The following is a 21947-nucleotide window of genomic DNA, read 5'->3' on the forward strand; positions in this document are numbered from 1 at the left end:
TGCTCTTGTCAAGTTCTGTTGCCACTAGTGAGGCCAGATTCTGTAAGGGGTTTAGGTCCTGCACTGCTGATACGTGGAAGTAGAATGCTCCAATGCACAAGAAGAAGTATTGCTCTTCTAGCTAGCTGGCTAGCAGTGAAGAGTACAGGGCAATATGCTGGCCCCCACTGCTGCTTCTGGCTATCAAGAAACACCTACAGAGAACACCAACATAAGCACGCAAGTACTCAGCTGGGAAAGCCAGTTTCACTGAGCTTCTTGCGCTTGACACTGTTTATGGCAGAGAGCAGAGATTGAGCTAAACTCAAGGCTGTGTCCACCCTATACTGGTCCTGGGTGCTGGTGCCAGCAGGAAAAAGCCTGCCATAAAATAGGCAGCAGTGAAAAGCCAGGTTTAAATGGAACAGTTACACTGTTTAAACTAAAGAGTGAGCTGCTCCTTGCAGCAAACAGTATGCGCAACCATCATCCCATCAACAACTTCCGTCTGCTCCCTTGGGATGTCTTTGCATTGGGAAGGCTACGTGCCCACAGGCACATAATTAACTTCTGCACTCAGCAACTTTGCTAGCAACATCAAAACCCTTAGGAGTAGCTTAATTTAGTCTTTGCTCCCCAAGTTGTCACTGGGGCGGCTCTCTGTAGTCAACTCAGCACAAACTCCATTTCTGCCCATCTCCACGTGCTGCCCATCCTCACCCAGGCTCCTCCAGTTACACATTCAAGCTGTGGTGGCAACATGTTCCTTGTATTTTATGTTGTTATAAATTAATATTAATTATAAATTAAATTATATTAATTATATTTTCTATATTAGGATGTGTATGTGGAGTGCTGCTCACGAGTGCTCTCCTCCATTCCTGTAAGAACTGTATCAGTGCGGCAAACAACTGATGACAGTCCATTTCTCACAGGAAGGCAGAGAAAACACAAACAGCACAGCTTCTCACCAGTGGAACCCACACCTTGTAATTATACTGCAGATTACTTCTTTTAAAGAATGCCCTTTTTAAAATGCTTTTTAATTTATGTCTACTCCCATTCCAAAAGCACATGGAAAAAACTACAGTCACAAATTCAATAGAGACGCATGGAGGCAGGTTATAGGGCAAGAATATCTGAATGGGTTTAAGACAAACTAACAGGACACTCAGATGCCGAGCAGCCAAGAAACAGCAAGCTCCTGCACTTCTGCTTGTTGGCATAACCAAAAAGGAGTAGCAGAAACTTACGCTGAGTTAGATGCACACTGCCAGTGCCAACCTTAGAAATGCCTGGCAGGACCCAATGGTGCATGATGCAGCACTGCTGGCCGTGCACACATGACAGAACTTTAGGAAGAATTCTGTGTTTTCTGACTGCCTCATGAGAGCTCCACTGAGGAGTAAATGCTTCCTTACGGCTCTTCATCAAGACACTTTGCTATGGTTTGCAGAGATCACCAAATCCCAAGGAATGCTTTGCATGCTTTCTGACACTGAAATCTCTGGTGCAAGCATGGAAGACTTTCCTTCTGTACGAGTTAAGGCCTGTTGTGTTAGATCCAAAAAACCCACTGAGTTGCTGCATCAATGATTTGCAGATGTCCTGCAGAAGATGTTACAGTCCCAGCTACCTACCTGATCATTTCAGACATACGTTCCCACAGCATCTCATCAGACAGGATATGCAGAGATGGCATATTTTCTTCCATTATAGTTATATCACAACCCCAAACAACACAGGTAAACCAGTCTCCCAGCTCAGACACAATTATTTAGCAAACCCGTATTTCTACACAAGACAGCTACATCAGCAGTTTTGCAGCTAAATATAGCAATCGCAACACAAACTTAGGTCAGCCTAGCATTTTAGATGTGCCAACATGTCTTTACTCAGTTTGGTTACCTCCACAGAGTTTCCTGTGTACTCTGCATTCAGCTACTTTAGCCTATCAGAGTCACTACTGCATAGAAAAAGTTCACAGAAATATCCAAACCTACGCCTCGTACCACCAATAACAGTGCTGCTCTCTGGTTACCTGTTGAAGAGATGTACTTGGTGTCATGAATGCATCTGGAGTCATCAGCTTAGGTTTGGCATCATTTGAGAGAGAAAGGAAGTCTGCTGGTACAGGCAGATCAGCAATACGCCGCAGGTCTGGTTGAGAGCCATGCACCGATCCTTTTTCAGATCCCAGCACTTCTGTGCTTAGATCAGCCATGTGGTCTGGAAAGGCTTCCGAGGGAGAAATACAAATCAATTTATAGGAACTTCCCCCAAAAGCTAAAGCTTTAATCCCACAAAGCATGAAGTTATGCCATTGCCTGCCATGCCAGATTCCAAAAGAACAAGCAAAAACCCTGCAACAATCTAATCAAAGCTAAGGCCAAGGGAAATCCTGTGTCATTGCTTATTCTTTGTAGACTAAACAGTGGATGTTATCGGGCTTTGATAATAAGAGATCCAAGCTTGCTTTCCTCCCTAATCACATGGCCAGTTTAACAGCTACATCCCAGAATTGAGAATGAACTGAAAGAGCACACTACACACAGCCCAGTGTCCTCCACTCCCAAAGCTCTGGTGTCACTTAATTTCTTCCACCTGACAACAGACAAATGCCAAGCTTCTGGCACAAGTGCCAAATCACATAAGAAGGTTGACTCCAATGTGCACAAAGCATTAGCACTCCTAGCCTAACGTGCCCCCATGTTCCATACTCACACTGGGCTCTAATCAAGTGGTCTGCTTCACAGCTAGTCCATATTCAGAACCCTTTATGCAATTACACCACTCTATTACAAAGAGGCACCCAAAGCTGCTCTCCTGCTGTGCTCCTCCTCCCCGGCAACCTTTAAAAGCTCAGCAACACTGAAGATCAATTTAACACAAATGCTTACCAAATTCTTCATGGGAACTATGGGAAGGCATGGGTGCACTCATGTCAGGACTATGAAGAGGCTGGAATCTAATCTGCACATCCTGTAGGGCCCTGAAAAAAATGAGGCATCTCTGATTAGTCTATGAATCAGCAAGAGAAGTCTAATGCTTAGAACGTTTCTCTTTACCAAACTGATTCCCTTGGAATATGCTTTAGTGTGTTCTGTCCATGACAGAAGAATCATAGAATCATAAAGTTTGGAAAAGACCTCCAAGATCATCAAGTCCAACCCCCAACCCAACACCACCAGGCCTCCTAAACCATGTCCCAAAGTGCCAAGTCCACACGTTTTTCAAATGCCTCCAGGGATGGCGACTACACCACCTCTCTGGGCAGCCTGTGCCAATGCCTGACCACTCTTTTCAGTAAAGTCATTTTTCCTAACATCCAATCTAAATCTCCCCTGGCACAACTTGAGGCCATTTCCTCTCGTTCTATCACTAGTGACTTGGGAGAAGAGACCAACACCCACCTCACTACAACCTCCCTTCAGGTAGTTGTAGAGAGCGATAAGGTCTCCCCTCAGCCTCCTCTTCTCCAGGCTAAAAAACCCCAGCTCCCTCAGCCGCTCCTCATAAGACCTGCTCTCCAGACCCTTCACCAGCTTTGTTGCCCTTCTCGGGACACGCTCAGCAGAAGCTGATCCTCATTCAGCTGTGCCACCCAGTTCTGGCATCCAGGGTATTCGAGAGATGTTTCCCAGCTCATGTGCAAACACGAGCACAACTATTAAGTCACTGTGTACTCCTTGCAACAAAAATACTAGCTTGCCACAGCATCATGCAGGGCTACCTCCTGGTAAGTCCATACTGCACGCACCACAGCTAGAAATTTCTACAAGTCCAAGTGGTTTTTCTTATGAGCAAAAGGAACTGGTAAGTTAAATTTCCACAGGTCAGTGCAGGTCAGTGCAGGATTAGGACAACCATAGACCGCTGCCCATGGTAGCTACTCTGCATACTCACTTGGTGTGCACACAGAAGAGTTTTATCAGCACGCCTGCTGCTGATTCAACAGCCCCAGCTCCCTGAGCACCTTCTGTAAATGAGACAAAAGTAAAATATGAAGTTGGATGGAAACAGCAGACAAACTACTAGAAAAACCAACACAGCAGATGAACCAGCAGCAGAGATACAGCTTCATCACTTCTCCACTTCAGAGGTAGATTCAACCTGTTAAGGGGAACTGTATCCTACACTCCCTTAACTTTTCAATGTGAGAGCAACCAGATTTGCTCATCTGTCAGATGAGCCTCAAGGAAGAGGAAAAAAAAAAAGATACCTCATTAGGTAAAGAGGAGGAAGCTGAGGTCTAGAATTGCCAGTGATTTGTTCAGGCTGTTGAAGTGACTGGTTAGGTATATTTTAAGAGAGACACACTAGCTTATAACATACGTAAGTTCAGACTAGGGCTCAACCATCCTTCTCGACTGTAAACAACTCTAGTTATGAACAGCTCTGTAATAACATCCCATGACCCAGCACTGACAACATTCACTCAACACCTGTATCTGTGTCACTACTAACAAAACTAAGGAGGCCGAGTCAAAAAGATAAATCAACATACACATTCCGCCCCCCCTCTCCAAAATTAGGCATTCCTATGCAAATTGTCCTAATTATCTGAGCACCAGACAGGACACAAAGCTTCAGTTGCCATCTGCTCCTGACTTGCTTACATGTAATCTGTCATTTTTGCTTCTGCATTTCAGAGCTACACCACTAATATTGATAACAACAAGAATTGACTATATTATGTAGGGAAGCACATTGCTCCTGGACTATCAGTACAGCTGTATCTTTCTAACAGGAAATATGTCGCTGTTATTCAAAGCACCTTTCCAAATTTTACTAATAGAAATGTAGGAGAGCAAGAGCAAACCAACAGTTGAAGAGAGACAGCAATCAAGGTATGTCTACATGGGACAGTTCTCCACAGGATTCACTGTCATATTCGCTGGAGTAACAGCCAGAAGATGACATCTCCTTTTAGAGGAGAAACCCATGAGAGTTACTCGTTCACTTCCATTGCAAGAAGCTTGGGAATATGCCTTCCAGATGTGACTGGGAAGAATCCCACCCTTTCCCTCAACTCAGACTGTATACTGTCCTCACATCTGTCAGAGCTCAGGCAGCACAATTCAGAAGCAACCAGTTGGTTTCTCAGACCATATGCTCGCACCTCTGGTGTTTAATTCCATAGTTTACTCAGAGAAGCAGCCACAGAAATACATCCTGCCAGTTCTTCCAGGAACTCTTTTGCTCCTGTGAGCCTGAAGCAAACTGTGCTGGAGGGAGATACAGCCCCACGCTGCCAGAAGCCGTCCCCTCTGTTCTGCTGGGGGCAATGACACTATGCAATCACAAAAGCATCATGGCTCAGGTACCGAGCAGCTACTCTTGTACCTTAACCAAAGCATCACTCACAGTCACTTAAGTCCACACAGCCCTGGAATGCTTTTTTAGTAACAGAAACACCTCAGCAGAGCTTCTGTGCAATAAGGGGCAATGGCTACAACCTGGGTTGGGAGGTTCAGATTCAGGATTAAGAAATATTTTCTTTATGAAGGGGTGCAGCCCTGTGACAGGGCACCAGAGCAGAGGCAGAAGCGTCATGTTTGGGGGCCTTCAGCATGTAGCTAGATGAAGCCATAGATGACCTGATCTGCCACCAGCAACAGTCCCGCTTCAAGCAGCAAGTTGGACGAGACACCTCCAGAGGTCCCTTGCAACCAACTCTGCTGTGTTTCCCTGAAGTACTCTAGCTGCACAGGATGTATTTCATACACATTAAGAGAAGAAAAGAGCCAGTCTTTCATGAGAAAGCCAGAACCAGTAAGGAAAGAAATCCTGATCTCACAGCAACCAAATTCTCTTCATCACCTACCTACACTCAAGTTGTCATTTTCCTCTTCTGCTGGGAGGACTTCAGTGTGCCTCAACCGGCAGCGGCTCACTGCCTGGATGCCAAAGCTTAGGACTGGGTGGGTAAGGAGGAACTCTGAGATGGAGCTGAAGTAAGCTTTGCCCTCCTCTTGGTTCTGCACCAGCTCCATCACATACAAGACCTGGAAGAATCAGAAACAGTAAGCCACTGGGCTTTCAGAGCAGACCATGCGTACATGTGCGTGGACTACAAAACGTAGCACCTGAACGAGATTTGGAACAATGGAAATAACATGAGGAATAAAGCCTGAGCCATTTCAGTTTGAAACAGAACACCCAAGGAAACCACAATAAGCACACTCCTATCTAAGTCAATGTCTATCAGGAACTCAATCCTACTGTGCCAGACACGGTGTCTCCAAATGAGAGCTTTACTTTAGGGTGAGAAGTAATCCTAAGGCTCCTCAGGATGAATCGAGTGAATGGTTACCATTTGTCATCTTATGGTGAAATAGATGAGGCCAAACTCTTCATTTTTAGCTATTAACATGCAAATCCTAGACCTAGGCAGCACAATCAGTCACACAGATGGTCATTTCTCCTTCTGTCACCATTACCCACACAGTCAGCAATAAAATGAACCACCTACTTTTCTCTGCACATCGCTCAGTATCAGATATTCAGCAGAGAGGTCCAGGCAGACTTTCAGGCTGGGAAGAATACTCATGGAGCTGAAGATGTCAGGACAAAAGCTAGATCCACAAACAAGAGATTGGGGGGTGCAGAAAGCAAGGTAGATTAGCACAACCAGAACAACTGCTATGAAACTGCACTAGTTACAAAAAGTATTCTTAAGGAGCTTACAACCATATTACAGTGCAACCACCCACTAGAACCAGAACATCATTGCAGAAATCAGTGCTGGCTTCAGCTAAGAGACCAGCATGGAGATCACAGAACAGGATCTAGATATAGATTCTGAAAATTTAAATGAAAGACAACAGTTTGTCATTACTTAACACATTCCACATTCATAGGAGGACATGAGCCAACGCTACAGATTTAAAAACAAAAAACCACCAAATCAAAATAACTCTTCTATAGGCTTTGGACTTTCTGTAGTATGAGGTGGGAAAAGCAGCACTCAGCTGTATGCCATATTCTGAACTGCTCTCTTAAAAATGAGAAGTGGCCTTACATGTGCATGTGATCAGAGAGGCCACGATTCACCAGCAGAAAGGTAAAACTAAGGCACATAAGTTGAGTGAAGGAATGTCCTAAAGTGGAATTTGAACTTCTTGACCCATATGGCTTGGCAAGTAAGCCTTGTATAACTGCTTAAGCTCTGTCAACATAGCAGCCTCTCATTATTTAAAATGAAAAAGCAGTAAGAGGAAGAGATCCTAGATTGGTTATTGAGTATCTAGTATTTTTACAGAAGAAAGATCTCAAGGAGTGCAATTTGGAATGCCTCTCCTCATGCCACAGGTATATCTGTGCTCTACAGACCAAAGCAAAGGTCTTGGTAACACCAAGGAGACTGGTGTTACCAGGATCAACCTGCCCTGCCTTGCCAAATCTTGACAGTCTGTAACAGCCCTGACAGCTTTCAACAGATAGGTCAGATTGGCAAAGGATCCTCTAACTGGGGTTAGAGAAGACACCATTGGAGATCAAGGATCACCTTTGCAAAGTAAGCATACCTGGAAACTGAGAGCTTTGTTACGATCCACTGCTCAAAGTAAATCCAACACTTCATGGGACTCGGCATATCAACACCTACCGGACAGTCTGCAGACAAGTCCAAGACACAGTGCACCACATCTTCAGTTCTCTGTTCTGATCTGCTCCTGTGATGAGGAATCTCCAGAAGGGAACCCTGCAGGCCCAACAGAATTAAGCTCTCTTAAAGAATATCTGGTCCTTCCCATAAGGACGTTTCACAGAAAAGTTCCTCGCAAGCTGCCCATAGCTAATTTTGCCCAATGGTGTCTTAAAGTTCCCAAAAAATCTCTCCACTGAGGCAGATTAGAAACCGCTATAGCTCTCAGCTCTCAAGAGCCTTAAGGCCACAACTGACTGAAAAAAACAATAAAAATTAAAAACCAAAACAGTTACTTTTACTTTTTAATCAACTACAGCAGAAATTTGGAGGATAACACCCAGTTAAAACTGACCATGCCACAAACCTAAAAGGACTCATCAATTTAGAATTTTCATTGCTTTCATGGAGTTGACACTAGAATTAGGGTCCCTTTATACTGTACTGCAGAGCCTTATTTATTCCTCCCTCACCAAAAAACTGACTACAAAGATGACAGGACTTGCTCCTGCCATGACACTAATTTTTTTACAAGTACAATGCAGCTACAAGAAGCCCTCCAAAAGTAGAGTTAGAAGACACTACTAAACTTTGATAATCCAAGTACAGGATTGGGGACTTACTCTGGGTCTTGTTTTTTATGGTTGTCACAGAAGAGCAGGCAGGAAAGAGGCCTACCATCATGGGGTTTCCACTCATGAAGACACCTAAGAAAGAATCAGAAAAGATCGAGTGTGCAGGGTCTAGTTAATAAGGAATATATAAGGTAGGCGCTGAACACATTACACCTGTACAAAGACAGCATTGAGTCAGCAGCCACCAAGTGTTATCAGCTTGTAGCTGTTTACAGGCTTATATAAAATAAGGAGATCACAGCCCATGCTGCCACAGATTGTGACAAAAGAAAAAGAAATCATGTGTCGGTACTTGGTTTGGTGCTAAACAAGGGCACAATACATAAAAGAAGTCAACATTGAGAAGAAAAGATCAGAGAAGCTTTCTGCATTTACAGGGACAGTGCAAAAATAGTTTGACTACAGCCTGTGCAAAGCACAGAACTCCTGCTTCCAGACACAGTTCTTTGCTTTTTATCTAAGTTTACCAAACCTTGAGCATATATAATATTCAGTGATACAACTCTTGCGCAACAGATTACAAACATTCACCCTGTATCTCTATAATGTCCTGAGAATGACCATTGCAGGTGATTCGAGGTGATAACATGATAACAGAGAGAAAGTGATGCTCTCTGTTCCAAGATCTTTAATTTTCTAATACTCCAGTTACCTTGGCTCGTCTTGTCCCTCAATATAGATCTGCCAGAATTTGACAAAACCATCATGACTTGCTGTGGCCAACACAGTTCCATCTGGAGAAAGTGCTCCCTCGCTCAGGCACTAAACAGAGGCAGGGTGGGAAGACAAAGAAAAGTGATTTTACAACTCCTTGTGGAGAAAGAGAACTCCTCAAACAGGAATTTGACAGTACATTCGTCAGAGTGATTTCCAACAGACAAGTCACAAGGCAACTTAACCCTTCACAGAAGAACTGACAGGACTCTTTTGTAATAATAACTAACATTCACCTTTTCCAGACAGCAAATCTAAGTACAATGGATTGTGTTGCTACCGTTCCCACTGTTACTCATGTTATGAGCAGAGCTCATTTTGATTTGGGATCTTCTGGCTTTTCACAGTCATGATAGATGAAACAATTATGATTGTGAAACAAAGTGATACAATTACTTTGTCATCATCCTGTTCAAGAAGTGAAACTGGCCTCTTTCCAGTTGATTATTTTATATTTGAAATATCACCTACTGGATACTCAGCTGCAGTCCTGGTCCACTGTACTCACAGATATAACTATACTCATAAGGGAAATCATAGAAGAATAAAGATGTCATTGGGCTTAATTTCCCCCTTCTTATCCAGCAGTAAACCACTGCAGCGTTAAGTGTTCCATTTACCAGGACTTGTAACAAAATAGATGAAATACAGCCCAGTTTGTCAAACAGGCCCTTGGAAATACAGATGAGTTTTGTCAAGAGCCATTTTCAAACAATATGGCTACACATTCACCCTGGCTCTTTAAACAAAGGTTACTTACCAATACTGTGTGTACATAGCCAGTAGGTTGTGGGTGATAGTTTGGATGGGTAAGAAACTGGGTTATTTACAGCCAGCTGTCCTAAGAACTGCAGCTCCTGAGACACTACAACCCAAAGAAAACCTAAGTGATCTGTAGTGATCACCTATGTGATGGCAGTAAAGAGAGCAAAACAGGTTTATACCGTGCTGTGTCCTTTCACTACGATGAAGCCTTCTTTGATGCTAGGCACTTCCACAGGCCAGGAGCTGTTGTTTGCTCGGATAATGTCCAAATCCCACACCTCTGCCTGGAAAACATGTGGGCACACAGGTTTATTCCTACAACTACTGGTCTGATCCAGCAGAGAATTTCTTATATCCTTACCTTATATCCTGACGTACCAGCTCAATGGCAAGTATGTGACACAAATCTTCCCATTTCCACCCAGTTTGGCCACTAGATGCTTGCCTGACATGCAGCTACATGAAAGTACGGTGGAACTGCTCCTGGCAGTCGTAGCTGTGGCTCACCAATCCCCCTTTCCCTGGGAACTGGCTCAGCCTGAGCAGAGGAGTGATGCCTCTGGCCCCCCACATTGTTTCTAGTGGTCCCACTATTTGATGGTGAGCAGAAGTTATCACTCTCCTTCCTCCTGAGCCCTGAGGAAAGATCAGCATGACCTCTCCTTAACACCTCATATTATGGGAGGATCCCCAGCACAGATGGGACAGAAGCCTTTACAGCTCTAACCATATTGGTTCTTTCTGTCATTGAATTCTCTCCCTCTAATAAGGGACAATGTTTCATAAGCAAGGTTTCCTTACCCTGTCCTCGTGCAACAAGGCCAACGTCTGACTTCCCTCTTCACCACTCTCCTCATTATCATCTGGGATGAAAGGGCACCAGATGATTCTTCGAGAGGTGTTCAATGGGGTATTGTCAGGTCGCTTGATGTTAACCAAGATCTCCTCTCTGATCACCACAGTTAAGAAACATAACATTCTGGCAGTGCTTCTGACACTCAGCAATAATCTGTTCAGGCTTGGTCCTCTGGTAAATACTACTAAACCTCATGATTTTTTTTGATCATTGAGACTCAAAAAGAAATCAGATAAAAGGATTCTGCTAAGAAAGGTGGCAAACCAGCATTTCTTCACCAGCAGAAGAGGTTAAGCTTACAAAAGTTAATAGAATCTCGTAATTTTCTCTTGCAGGCTGCAGACAGGGACAGGATAAGCACAACAGGAGCACACACATCTGAACATGCAATCCATGCAACTGCTAATGGACAGATTAAATTATTTCAGCTAGCATAACAACACTACCACAGAAAGACAGAAAAGCTACCACGTTGTCCCAGGCCAAATGCTCTGGTCCACCCATACAAATCAGATCTTAAACAACTACAACCACCTTCACTCCAGCTGCTTTTGAAATGATGGTATACGATTGAAATTAAGAAGCCACAGCCTAAGACAACATATCCCACAGGCGCATGTGCTTCCCAAAAGCACTGAGCAGTCACTCCTAGCAATTAAAAGAAGATGATATAGGGCAATGAATCAAACACTGAAAATAACTTTCAGGACCACCAGGAGAGGGATGACAGGTTTGGAAGGAAGATAGCAAGCGGCAGGGGGAAAGTATTACATCCTCTTCCCCAGAAAAATAACTGAGGAAAAGAGCTAGAACGCACAAACGTGAGTAAAAAGCTTTGTCACATGGCCAAGGTAACACTGTCCATGTGTAAGGCCAGCTAAGTCCAGACTGATACTTCTCACTGACTACTTTTGCCTGGACCAGAAGAAGCACTGGGGTGTCACTCCTAGAATTTCTACTTAAATGCAATATCACATGATGATTGTGCTGAATACAGGCACAAGTTGATTGATTTGATACTCTGGAAAGAGCAGAAGTATTGACGTCCCCCCATCACGCTGGTATTCTGAAGAGGCTACAAAATAAGTTGCAATTTTGAGGCTGCATTCACATCTAACCGTTACACAAAGACTGTTATGAGGCATATTTTGACAAGATACTGGATTTTTTCTTTATCCATGGCCAGGCGCCAGACAAAAAGGTTGCCGGCCTCATCCAGGCATGCCAGCTGGTTGGAGTTGAGATGAGCAAATGCCAGGTCTGCCACACCGCCTGTGAATCCTTTCAGCAAGGTCCGCTCAGCAGTGCTGATGCTCAGCACCCGCACCATAGCGGAGCCATTACTGGCAGCTGCAGAAAAGACAGAGGGAGAAGTCATCATTTAGCTGTGCAATTTCCCCACTGGACTGCCTTTGTTTCCAGCCATTGGTTTGTAATTTCCAGTACCCATCCTAACATCAGCTGTCACTGGCAACACACTGAAAACCTGTATCCATGTTAACAAGCCCTTTCAAGACCCAGACAAACATTCTCTGCACTTTTCACTTTGGCAGAAAAGATTGGAATAGCGCATCAGGAAGAGTTTGCCTGCCTTGGAAGGGGCCGCTTAATTCCCTGTATCTTCTACAATTTCTTGAGCACCTCAAATTCTAAGTTCCTCTACTTAAAAAGTCAACAGAATTTGACTTCTTGTGATTCTCAGGATTATTCTCTGAAAGATGCCTTCATTAAATGTAAGGCCTAAATCTTTATCCCGCGCTCATGACAAAGCTACCAAACCTCCAAGACTGACCTCCAGTGACAGCGAATTAATTTTAATTACAATTTCATTTTCAGTAAGTGGAGTCACTGAGAGGCAGGTAGGCCAAATGTATCTTCTGTAAGGGGAATGTAAAAAGCATAAACATTCACCTGGCAAAAAGTACTGCTTTTTGGCTTGCATGACTGAAAAGAACATGCTTTACAGCATGCACATACAAAGCAAAAGTCTCCAACTTCCCATTTGAGACAAACATCACTATAATGAAGGCAGTCTTATGGAGGCCCTATTGTTTCCGCTTCTCAATGCCCAAGCTGGCCCTAGCAGACCATTCAGCTCTCCATAGTGTTACTGCACCTAAGCTTTAATACTTTAAAAAGAAAAGGGTGAGACAGCCTAAAGCTGCTCTAAAATAACCTCAGCTAGGAAAAAACACAGAAGCGGAGTAGTAGATTTCATAAAAAGCCAGACGAACTGATGGGTGTTAGAACTAAGAAGAAAGGAAAGCACTGATGGAGCCCCAAACACTGCGCGCTTATATGAGAGCAGAAAGAGACATTGCAGATGACAAAATATTAATTTGTTTCCTGTATGTTGTGAAACAATCTTTCCCTGTTTTGTTCTGCTTTTCTCTCGCTTCCTACTGCAAAATACACTGCATCTGCATTGCTCTTTGGCTCCTCTAAATTTAGCCTTAAACTCAGTTCTAAATTCATGCAAGCAAATCCATCGCAAACATTGATCTGCTCAAATTACCACAGGGCTGCTTCTGTGCTTAGCCACAGAGAAACTTGTTTACTGCAGAAATATTTAATTAGAGGAATAATCTCAACATCAGCATACTGTCCAGTGAAACTAACGTAATCCTTCAACTTTTCCTCAATTCCAACCCAAGTCCTCTTTCTTTTATTTCTAACTTCAGAAAAGCTTTTCTCCCTCCCCTGTAGCTCCAGTTTCACTTATACTCCCACTACAACAGCATCCTGATCTTGGTATTTCAAGAAATGCTTCAATTATTGCCAGTTACCTTCTTCTGATGTGAACTTTGCCTCTCAGAGATACACGGAGCAAAAGAATACAAATCACATCCACAACAAGAAGGTATCTCACCTCTAATGGCATAAGCCAGGTAGGAATTTGAAACAGCTATCAGATTGCCATAATAGTATTTCTGCTCCCAGTCATATCTAGCAACAGGCTGTATTTTCACCTGCTCAGGAGAAAGAAAACAAAACATGAGATGTGCCTGGAATTAACTTTTCCTGAAACAAACATGCCAAATATATGATTTCCTCCAGGGAGGATCTCTGAGGTTTAATAGGAAGCTATTAGAAGCAGCAGTTGGTAAGAAGAGTTGCACATTGAGTACCAGGCAGCAGAGCCCTGACGATTCAAAATTCTGGAGGCTGGTGACTATCTTCTTCCATTGCAGGAAGGAATGTGACTCTCTGAATTTTGTCACACTGCAGAACAACACTCTACCCTGCAAGTACAGCAAAGCAGCCTTTACCTCTTTATTAGCACTGGGCCCAGATTCCCAGTTCTTGGAAACTTTTTTGAAATATAGAAACACATTTTCTGCATGGGCACTTGCTTTTTAGTTTTAATACTGCTTTCCAAGAAGCTGAGAGTCCTGGTCTTATTTGATAAGCATTGTCTCTGTGAGCAAAGAATTAAGAAATGTTATGGGAATTACAGCAGGAGTCCTCCCTTTCATTTTTATCTTCAGTATTATCTATGAAAAACAATAATAACATAGTACAGTAGTCATTTATGATCTCTGTGGACCCTTAGTTCAATGCACATCAAGGGACAAAGTGATATAATATGAAAAAGCTGAGAAGATCAAGACCAGAGTTCTGTCTCCTAATTATTAGCATTTGTTCTCAACATGTCTTGGTATTCTGCTACAGCTCTAGTTCTAATCTCAGGATATTGGTTCTTCTGCAGCTCTGGTCTGCTGGGTAGAGCCCTCAGCAGGACTGAGGCTAGCTAGCTATCAAGAGCAACCCTCCCTCCTTAGTGAAGACCTTCCAGTGAAGAAACAATCAGCAGGAAAAGCTTGTTTGTGAAGGATGGACGCTTTCCCAGGAACCTACAGGTTAGATCATGGACTTGTTCCTGCAAATTAGACAATGACTTAGCCGGTCTCTGGAATAACAGTAACAATCAGTTACAAGACACTGCTCCAATTTTTTCCCCCTTGTTAAGGTCTTTGACAAACTTCTACCTAATGACAAGCTCCTATAACACAGGAAAGAGATAATAATGTCTGTTTAAAATATTCAAGCATGAGCTGATGTGATTAAGAAAAAAAAGAGACAGAACTATACTTTCTCTTGCTCCTTACCTTGTTACTCCCTCTGGCCTTACTGGTGATGCTGGAATCACTGCTGGCCACTATCTCCACGTCTTTTGCTGATATCACCACACAAGTGGAGCTGTCACCACTGGAAAGGCAGCTTTTAAGAAAAACAAAGGGAAAAATCAGACAAGACTCAAAAGAAGAGAACAGAGGTCAGATATTTACAATTCAAAATTTTAACAGCAGTGCAGGAGTATCTGTGCATCTAGGAGGTTTGAACTGAACACAGAAGTACTTTCAGTTAAGAGGCTCCCTTCTCCAGGTGCCAAACACCTGGTTCGCTCAGCTTAAAAACCTCCAGTCTCTTCTCACAGTCCATTAATCTATTTGACTGGAGCACAGAACTACATTGGGTTAAAGTAGCCTTGAGTACTGCCGAACACTGGAAGGTGCAAAGAGACCAAAGCCAATCAGTGGCACCTCATCAACAACAGTGCACATTGCTCATAGTTCTTGCAGCATCCTCTCTCAAAACCATGACCAGAGAACCCAAACAAAAGCTATTTACATGAGCTCTGATGTTAAGAGTCAGCACACGAAGCCAAGCATTACACCAGTTAGACTGAGGTGGATCTGTAGGTGTGGATATGTATTATTACTCCTATGACAAATCCAAGGTATTCTATATGCATATGTTCTCTTGCATATAAGCAGTAAAAGCACATGTTCTATCCAAAACACACTGATGTACATGCACTTAGCAAAGAGTTAAGTAGAAATCTAGCTCAGGATCATTTGTCCTGTTTTAAGTTCTGCAGAGAGAAATACTTCTACCAGTGCAAGGTCTACCATACTACAAACTCGTATAAATTATCACTCAGGTAACCTGGGTCCCTGAAAGAGTCTGGCTGAAGGTCTGTGTGAGAATGCCAAGTCCTACCCAGAGCCCTGCTAATTTACCTCCACCCTGACTTGCAGTGTTTGCTGTGTGGCCAGTCCTGCTCCCCTTCTCCCTAAACAGCTCTGCTGATATTCTTCAGTTCAAGTAGCAGGGATGGCAGGCTCCACACATCGGCATTGCAAAAACTACAAAAGCTCTGACCAATAGCAGGGACTCAACTGCCACCTGAACTCAACGTAAAACTCACTGTCAGATTCCCTGCATGCTTGTCCAGGCTCACCAGAACTAATTTTTAACAATTTCCTATTCACCCTTAGCCTTTTTTCAACAAAACTTACATAACTTGCTTCTCCTGCAGGGCTCCCAGAGAAATGCTGCGATGCACTGGCTTAGCCAAAGGAGGTCTATCTCCGGCCACGATGGGATCAGGCACCAGCAGTCCATTCAGGTCTCCGTTATACGAATTTGATGGTCTCTGGTTCTCATTCACTGAACCTAGGAAAAAGCAGGACCAACAGTGCACAATATCCATTTAAAAGAAAGAGCACTGCATGAAATACACCGCCTCCAGATGTTTTTTTGTCAGGTTCTACTCATCTATCAGGTAGAACACACTGAATTAGTTGGGAAAAGTATTCTTCTCCAAAAAGGATAAATTAAGAGACCTCTCACATAAGAACTTTATCTGCACACAAATGAGCAAAGTCATAGCTCTGTTCTTACACGTGCAATCCCAGCAGATCAGAAAAACACCACAGAACACGTACAAGGAACTTACCAGGTTCAAGGAGCAAACAGGCTTGAATCAGAAAGACTTAGTTGGTAATTCAGATTCGCTGAATCAAGTGCCAGATCAAAGGGTTCCTGAAGGGTCATTTCTAACCCTTCTAACATTTCTAACCTAATCGTGCCTGCAGACAGATCTCCGAAGCCCATCCATACAGCGGTCAGCTGCAACATTTGGGGTTGGCTGGAAATAACATATGTGTTACTTTCCAACTCTGGCTTCTGACTAAGACCTGATCTCAAAGGCCAGGTGTTCAAGTAACTGAGCTACAAAGCTGTGCAACTGTGCCTACAGGATTCCCATTTTTCCCTTAGTTGACTAGTCACACAAAAGTTTACAGCACTCAGGTTTTGCTTAAAGCAACCATTTGTTCAGAGTTTCAGCTGTGCTTTGAAGAGTACGTGTACCCTGGCTTCTTATATTTGGCCTAGCACACGTTGCCTGGTGGCTTCTGTGACTTCTGAACTCTTCTAGAAGGGGACAGATGTAACAGGGGGTGAAGGAGACTCTTCTCCCTACTTGCTACTTACTAGCAAGGTAAATAGTTGACGATCCCCATTAGAGAGCAAGCCCAGTCCATCTGCACTTATACATCGGTACATCAAAGCCAAAGCCTTCTGTCTCAGCAAAACCCTCGCTTGAAATTTTCACTGGTTTTGAGAACCAAAATTTCGTATACTGTTGCCAGGTAACAACAGCTGCTGAGCTCTTGCAAAATGGCTGCTCCCAGGACCAGAAGCTCCACTGTTACTGGCACACATAAGAAACCCAAACATAAGTGCAGGCAAGAGGCACATCCTCTGGAAGCAAGGCAAGCTTTCAGTTACCAAAAAGGCTTTAACATACCAGGATGTGTGCTGCTACCTACAGAAATAACTGTGACTATTATTCATTTGCCAGAAGAATATCTAAAACTCGGACATTTATGAACAGTCATTAAATGAGCAACTACACTATGGACGCAAAAAGCCTGTGCAGCGACAGCGCATCCCAACACAGAGGCCATTTGGGCACTCACCTCAATTTACTTGCACTGCATGAAGAAAACAGCAGTGGCGCTTACCCAGCACAAGGCAACTTCAGACCGGTGAATGGAATCCTGTAAAAACCTAACACATTTGTGCTCCACTTGCTGTTGCAAGATTAAGATGTGCCCCTTATTCCTACAACATATGGTTGGTGTTTGTCCAGTTGCAGCAACTTCCATCGACCACAATTTATACTTTGCGACCGAAAGCAGGAAAAAATTCACTACAGAAAAAGCAGCTAGGCTGCCAGATAAAGACGGTATTTTCTTTGCTCTGTTTGCAGCAACAGGAACAGCTCACAAAAGCATCTCCTTTCTTTTATGGACAGCAGGACTGAGACATTCACTCCATGGGAAAGGGAAGGAGGAAACACTCCACAGAGGCTGATGGGCACAACAACAGTACGCTGAAGTTCAGGAATGGGTTTAGCCCATCACTCTGTCTTAGTGGGAGCCAGACAAGCACAGGTGCTGCCCACACAGAGTCTTGAAGGCATAAAAGAATGGAAGAGGCTCAGCGTTTAGTAGGTACATGAACAAACGCAAAATGTTAACTGACATTGGTAGACGTAGGGTGTCAAAGGGAAAGTGTGGTCTTATTCATTACCTTTTTAAAGAGCAGGAAAGCAGGAGCAGAGCTGAGATACTGAACTCTTCCTGCTCCCACTCCTCCCACCCCTGCATCGCGACAGGGACACTACTTTGTACTGAACAGTGACTTCCCTGATAAACGCCACACTAGCAGGGTGAGCCTACCTAACACATGGGTATCAGCAGAGATTTCAGCACAGATTGAAGGATACTGCCCACCACCCCAGCAGGGACTCTCCTCTGTAGCACTATGGTGTTGACAGCCTGTCTATGTGCCCCAGCTGGGAGGTCCACGGTTTGATCATGTAGCTTCCCCTTGCTGAGGGCATGGCATCAAAAAAGGGCAAGTGCTACCAAAGTGATGAATGATGTTTGCCAAAACTGGGAGAAAACTCTGTCAAGAGGGACTTTGGTGGTGGATCACATTTTCACAATCACCAAACCCAGCAGAACTAAAAAAAACCATGTGACAGCTGTTAACTCTTTAGACCAGGGAGCGTTTCTTGTCACCCACCTGGACAGCACCCAGAATAACGTAATGCTGCTCATAGCTATGCGCACCCAGTACTGCAAAACTTTCTTTGTGACAGTAACCTTGGAAAGCAGCTACACTAGTCTCTGCTGGATATTAAGATCTGTAAGCGAAACTCGGGGTATGACAGAAACTAGAACTAGAAAGGAGCTTGACCAGAGCAATTTTATGCCAGACAAGACTAGCCCTACGCACGTAATTCACGAGGTTGCTTCTGTTCTCTTTCAAAAGCCTTGAAGGATCCCCCAGTTTCCCTTTCATCTGACATCCTAACAGGATTTTCAGAGGCTTCCAGTTATCAAACATGTGCTTGCTCTTCACTTAATTATGACCAGTCCTTTCAAGTCTATTTGCTATTACCCGGGCAGTTATTTCTGCTGAGAACCACCACAGGCTCCTTACCGCTTGACGTACTGTCCATTTGCTCCTTTTCCTCTCAACTGCCTTCTTGTGCACTAGAGTCGACAGAGAGGGTATAAAGAGAATGAATAGAAGAAAAATGAAAATAGATAAGCTATTCTCAGTAGATAACTCCTTTGCTTCAACCAGCAAGGGAAACTGCTTCAGGGAAAGGTCAAGATACCTTGAGAGAACAGAAACAACTCCAACCATTTCCCAATCATGACATATCCTTTCAGTTCAGAAACTGCTTGTGAAACAAGTGTTCCCCATCCCTGCACTGAGTTATCCTGTTAGTCTTTTGAGTACAGTGCTGCGCTGTGAAGGAAAAATGTATTTTCTTAAAAGAATTATAATCCAGGAGCATCCAAGTGCTCCAGAAACAAGAGAAACTACTCCAAGTAATAAGTTTCTCTATGGGTATCAAAACTAATGAAGCTGGCTTCCTGTAGGTTTACCCCCTCACCCCATGTGCCTCTACACACAATCTGCATCCAACCTCTCATCCTTTTGGCCAAGCAAAAGGCAGCGCACATGACAGTTGTTTTGGAGGTAGGGTGTTCACACTGACTCTCAAGACACTTAAAAGGTATGCTATCCCTGCTTTTCCCTCAACAGGATGGGACCATGGGCATAAATTCTGTCCTCTACCCAGAGCTAAGTTTTTCCTGCAAAACTTTGATGGTCATGGTCTCTTTTGGACTATTACCTCACCAGGTTTGAGGATGGCACTGCTCTCAGAGAGGCCCAACAGCCCCTTCCACTGAGCCCAGCAACATGCCCTAAGAAAAAAAGTATTCTTAACGCAGAAGGGAGACTTGGGCGGAGGAGACGAGCACCGTCCAGTTCCCAGCGGCAACACCTCTTGGATAAAAAAAGCCCCGAGAGCCGCAGCAGCAGCAGCGAGCTCTGGCTCCCAGCGGCTTCCGCTCTGCTGGGTGACAACCCCCCTCTCCTCTAAGCGAAGGTCCCCCCAAAGGTGGGAGACTGGCTCTACTCCCTGCCCGGCTGGTACCCGGCCCCCACTCCGGGACGAGAGGCGGGGCCAGGCGGGCCACCCCCGCCCCGGGCGGATAGGAGCCGGCGGGGGGCGATGCCACAGGCGCCCCGAGAGAGACGGCCCCAGCCCCGGGGCGCGGCCGCCAGACGGACGGCGGGGCCGCGGCTGAGGAGGGGCGCGCCGCCGCCCGACGGCCTCCCGCACCCCCTCGGTCCCGGCCCTTACCTCCCGGCCGGTCCAGCTTGAGGATGTCCCGCAGGTGCTGGGTCGCGTCCTCGATATCGATGCTAGAGGAGGAGGCCATGGGGCCTGGCCCGCTTCCCTCTGCCGCCGCCACCACCGCCCGCACAGCCTCCACCGCGCTACCCCGGCCCGGCCCGCCACCCACGCTTCCGCCTCCGGTCCGGGCCTGCTGCGCCGAGCGGAAACCGTCGCCGGGCCGGAGGGTTCCGGGTGCGGCGGGGGCGGAGCCGGCCTGGTGGCGGGCGGGGCGGGCGGCAGGGCCGGGGGTGGCAGGCCCGGACCTCTCCCGCGGCGGGAGCACCTCCGCCGCCCCCTTCCTCTGCCGGGGCCGGGGCACCACTGAGGGTGCATCGGGCGGGCCGCAGGCTTGGAGGTCCTCCACCGGCCCTGGCTCCTGGGCCTTACAGGCGATGCCGAGAGGGGACACCTAAAGTCTCACTCATGGAGGGTTAAATCTGGTTGGTTGTGGGGAAAAGTAACACCAGGCAGCTGCCCGGCCTTCCCTCACCTCCACACAGGCCTTCCGAGGCAGGAGGTGACCATCAGGGTTCAGCCTAACACTTGCAGTAAACACAGGCACAAAAGACAAGATACAGCAAATCTGTTTGCATATATTGGGCGTCAAAAGTGACCTATGGGTGTCAAAAATACTAAGCAATACTGATTTAGAAACACTGGTGTTTGTCTTCTCCGGGTAAGGAACCAGGAGTGAGCGACTGTGTGGAGAAAGGCTGTAAAAGGGCCCCAGAAAGACCTACAGTGACCAATGTTGAAGGATAACTGCTTTGAACTTTTAACAGCCTAAAAGAATCTCATTTTAGATAGTTTTTAAACTAACACCCGCCACACCTATCATTGTTTGAACCCGACTTCTAAGCATGGTCTCTCCAGGCTTCTTGGGCTTGTTATTCAAAGGATTACCCTGACCTCATGGACAAAGTCCTTCTGCAGAGCAAGGCTCATAAACCAGACCTATTCTTAGATTCTCCCTCCTCTGCCAGGCTTCATTTAGATCTGGAGCTACAGTATCAGGAGCTGTGCTTAGTGGTGACCACACAAAATGCCTTTCTACTGAAACAGTTCATCTCTGAGTAATTAATTTTGAGTGCCAACTTCCATAGCATTGAAGCAGTGACAGAACAGTCCTACATTTGAAAGAGGGAATATATGAAAACAGTGCAGTACCAAACAGGAGGGCCCTAACATCAGCTTCCAAGAAAGCTCCATTGCAATTCAAGTGCCAAAGCAGCCCGATTTGAAAACTGACCAGCTTGAGCACAGCCCACCCCAGCCTTTCCCAACAGGTCTCAAGATGGGAAATGCCAAGTTCACATACTCTGAAAGCAAGCTCAGCAAGGCACACTAATCCCTTGAAAATTAGCACCCGATGGGTTAGTCAGCTCTGAAGGCAAAGGGAACATGATTCCACTCCTGTGCCAGGAAGATTAATTTAGTAAATACCATTGCTGGTGGAACAACACCACCTCCAGGGTGGAAGAGACATGGCAACCAACCATGTGGTACAAGCCTGTGGTAGAGCAAACAGTACTACCAACCAGCTCAAACTGCAATGAAGGGATGCTAGAAACACATCACAGGGCACAGATCCAGCCAGGGCTTTAGAGCTGGATGCAAACTCCACAAGGGCAGCACTGGATTGACATTCCTCTGTGTCTGCTTATGCGTTTCCTGCAATACAACTGTCCTGTTTAGCTTTGAAGGTGAACATAATAGATGTCATGAAGATTAACTACAGGCTACCATGACTGTTGTCATCCTTGGGTATTATTTTAAGCTTTTGCCTTG

General features: G+C 45.1%; 1 protein-coding gene across 2 annotated transcripts in view; it reads right to left on the bottom strand.

Moving 5' to 3' along the window:
- The window catches only part of EDC4 (enhancer of mRNA decapping 4), a 38695-nt gene extending 18376 nt beyond the window's left edge, over positions 1 to 20319 (bottom strand). The window contains exons 1-16 of one of the 2 annotated variants that reach the window (XM_075101908.1): positions 20124 to 20261; positions 18902 to 18954; positions 15901 to 16057; positions 14707 to 14818; positions 13467 to 13566; positions 11758 to 11947; positions 10543 to 10690; positions 9921 to 10025; positions 8915 to 9024; positions 8251 to 8334; positions 7589 to 7684; positions 6455 to 6557; positions 5807 to 5987; positions 3886 to 3958; positions 2880 to 2971; positions 2021 to 2217 (exon numbers count right to left, since the gene is read on the bottom strand). In XM_075101908.1, coding sequence (XP_074958009.1) covers positions 2021 to 2217; positions 2880 to 2971; positions 3886 to 3958; positions 5807 to 5987; positions 6455 to 6557; positions 7589 to 7684; positions 8251 to 8334; positions 8915 to 9024; positions 9921 to 10025; positions 10543 to 10690; positions 11758 to 11947; positions 13467 to 13566; positions 14707 to 14818; positions 15901 to 16057; positions 18902 to 18920 — 1767 coding nt within the window. In that variant the 5' untranslated portion in view covers positions 18921 to 18954; positions 20124 to 20261. Of the gene's footprint in view, positions 1 to 2020; positions 2218 to 2879; positions 2972 to 3885; positions 3959 to 5806; positions 5988 to 6454; positions 6558 to 7588; positions 7685 to 8250; positions 8335 to 8914; positions 9025 to 9920; positions 10026 to 10542; positions 10691 to 11757; positions 11948 to 13466; positions 13567 to 14706; positions 14819 to 15900; positions 16058 to 18901; positions 18955 to 20123 lie in introns of both variants that reach the window. The other variant, XM_075101909.1, reaches the window with a different exon arrangement.
- Positions 20320 to 21947: the final 1628 nt, after the last annotated feature.

Source organism: Phalacrocorax aristotelis, chromosome 8, assembly GCF_949628215.1.
Source record: "Phalacrocorax aristotelis chromosome 8, bGulAri2.1, whole genome shotgun sequence".
Taxonomy (NCBI): Eukaryota; Metazoa; Chordata; class Aves; order Suliformes; family Phalacrocoracidae; genus Phalacrocorax; species Phalacrocorax aristotelis.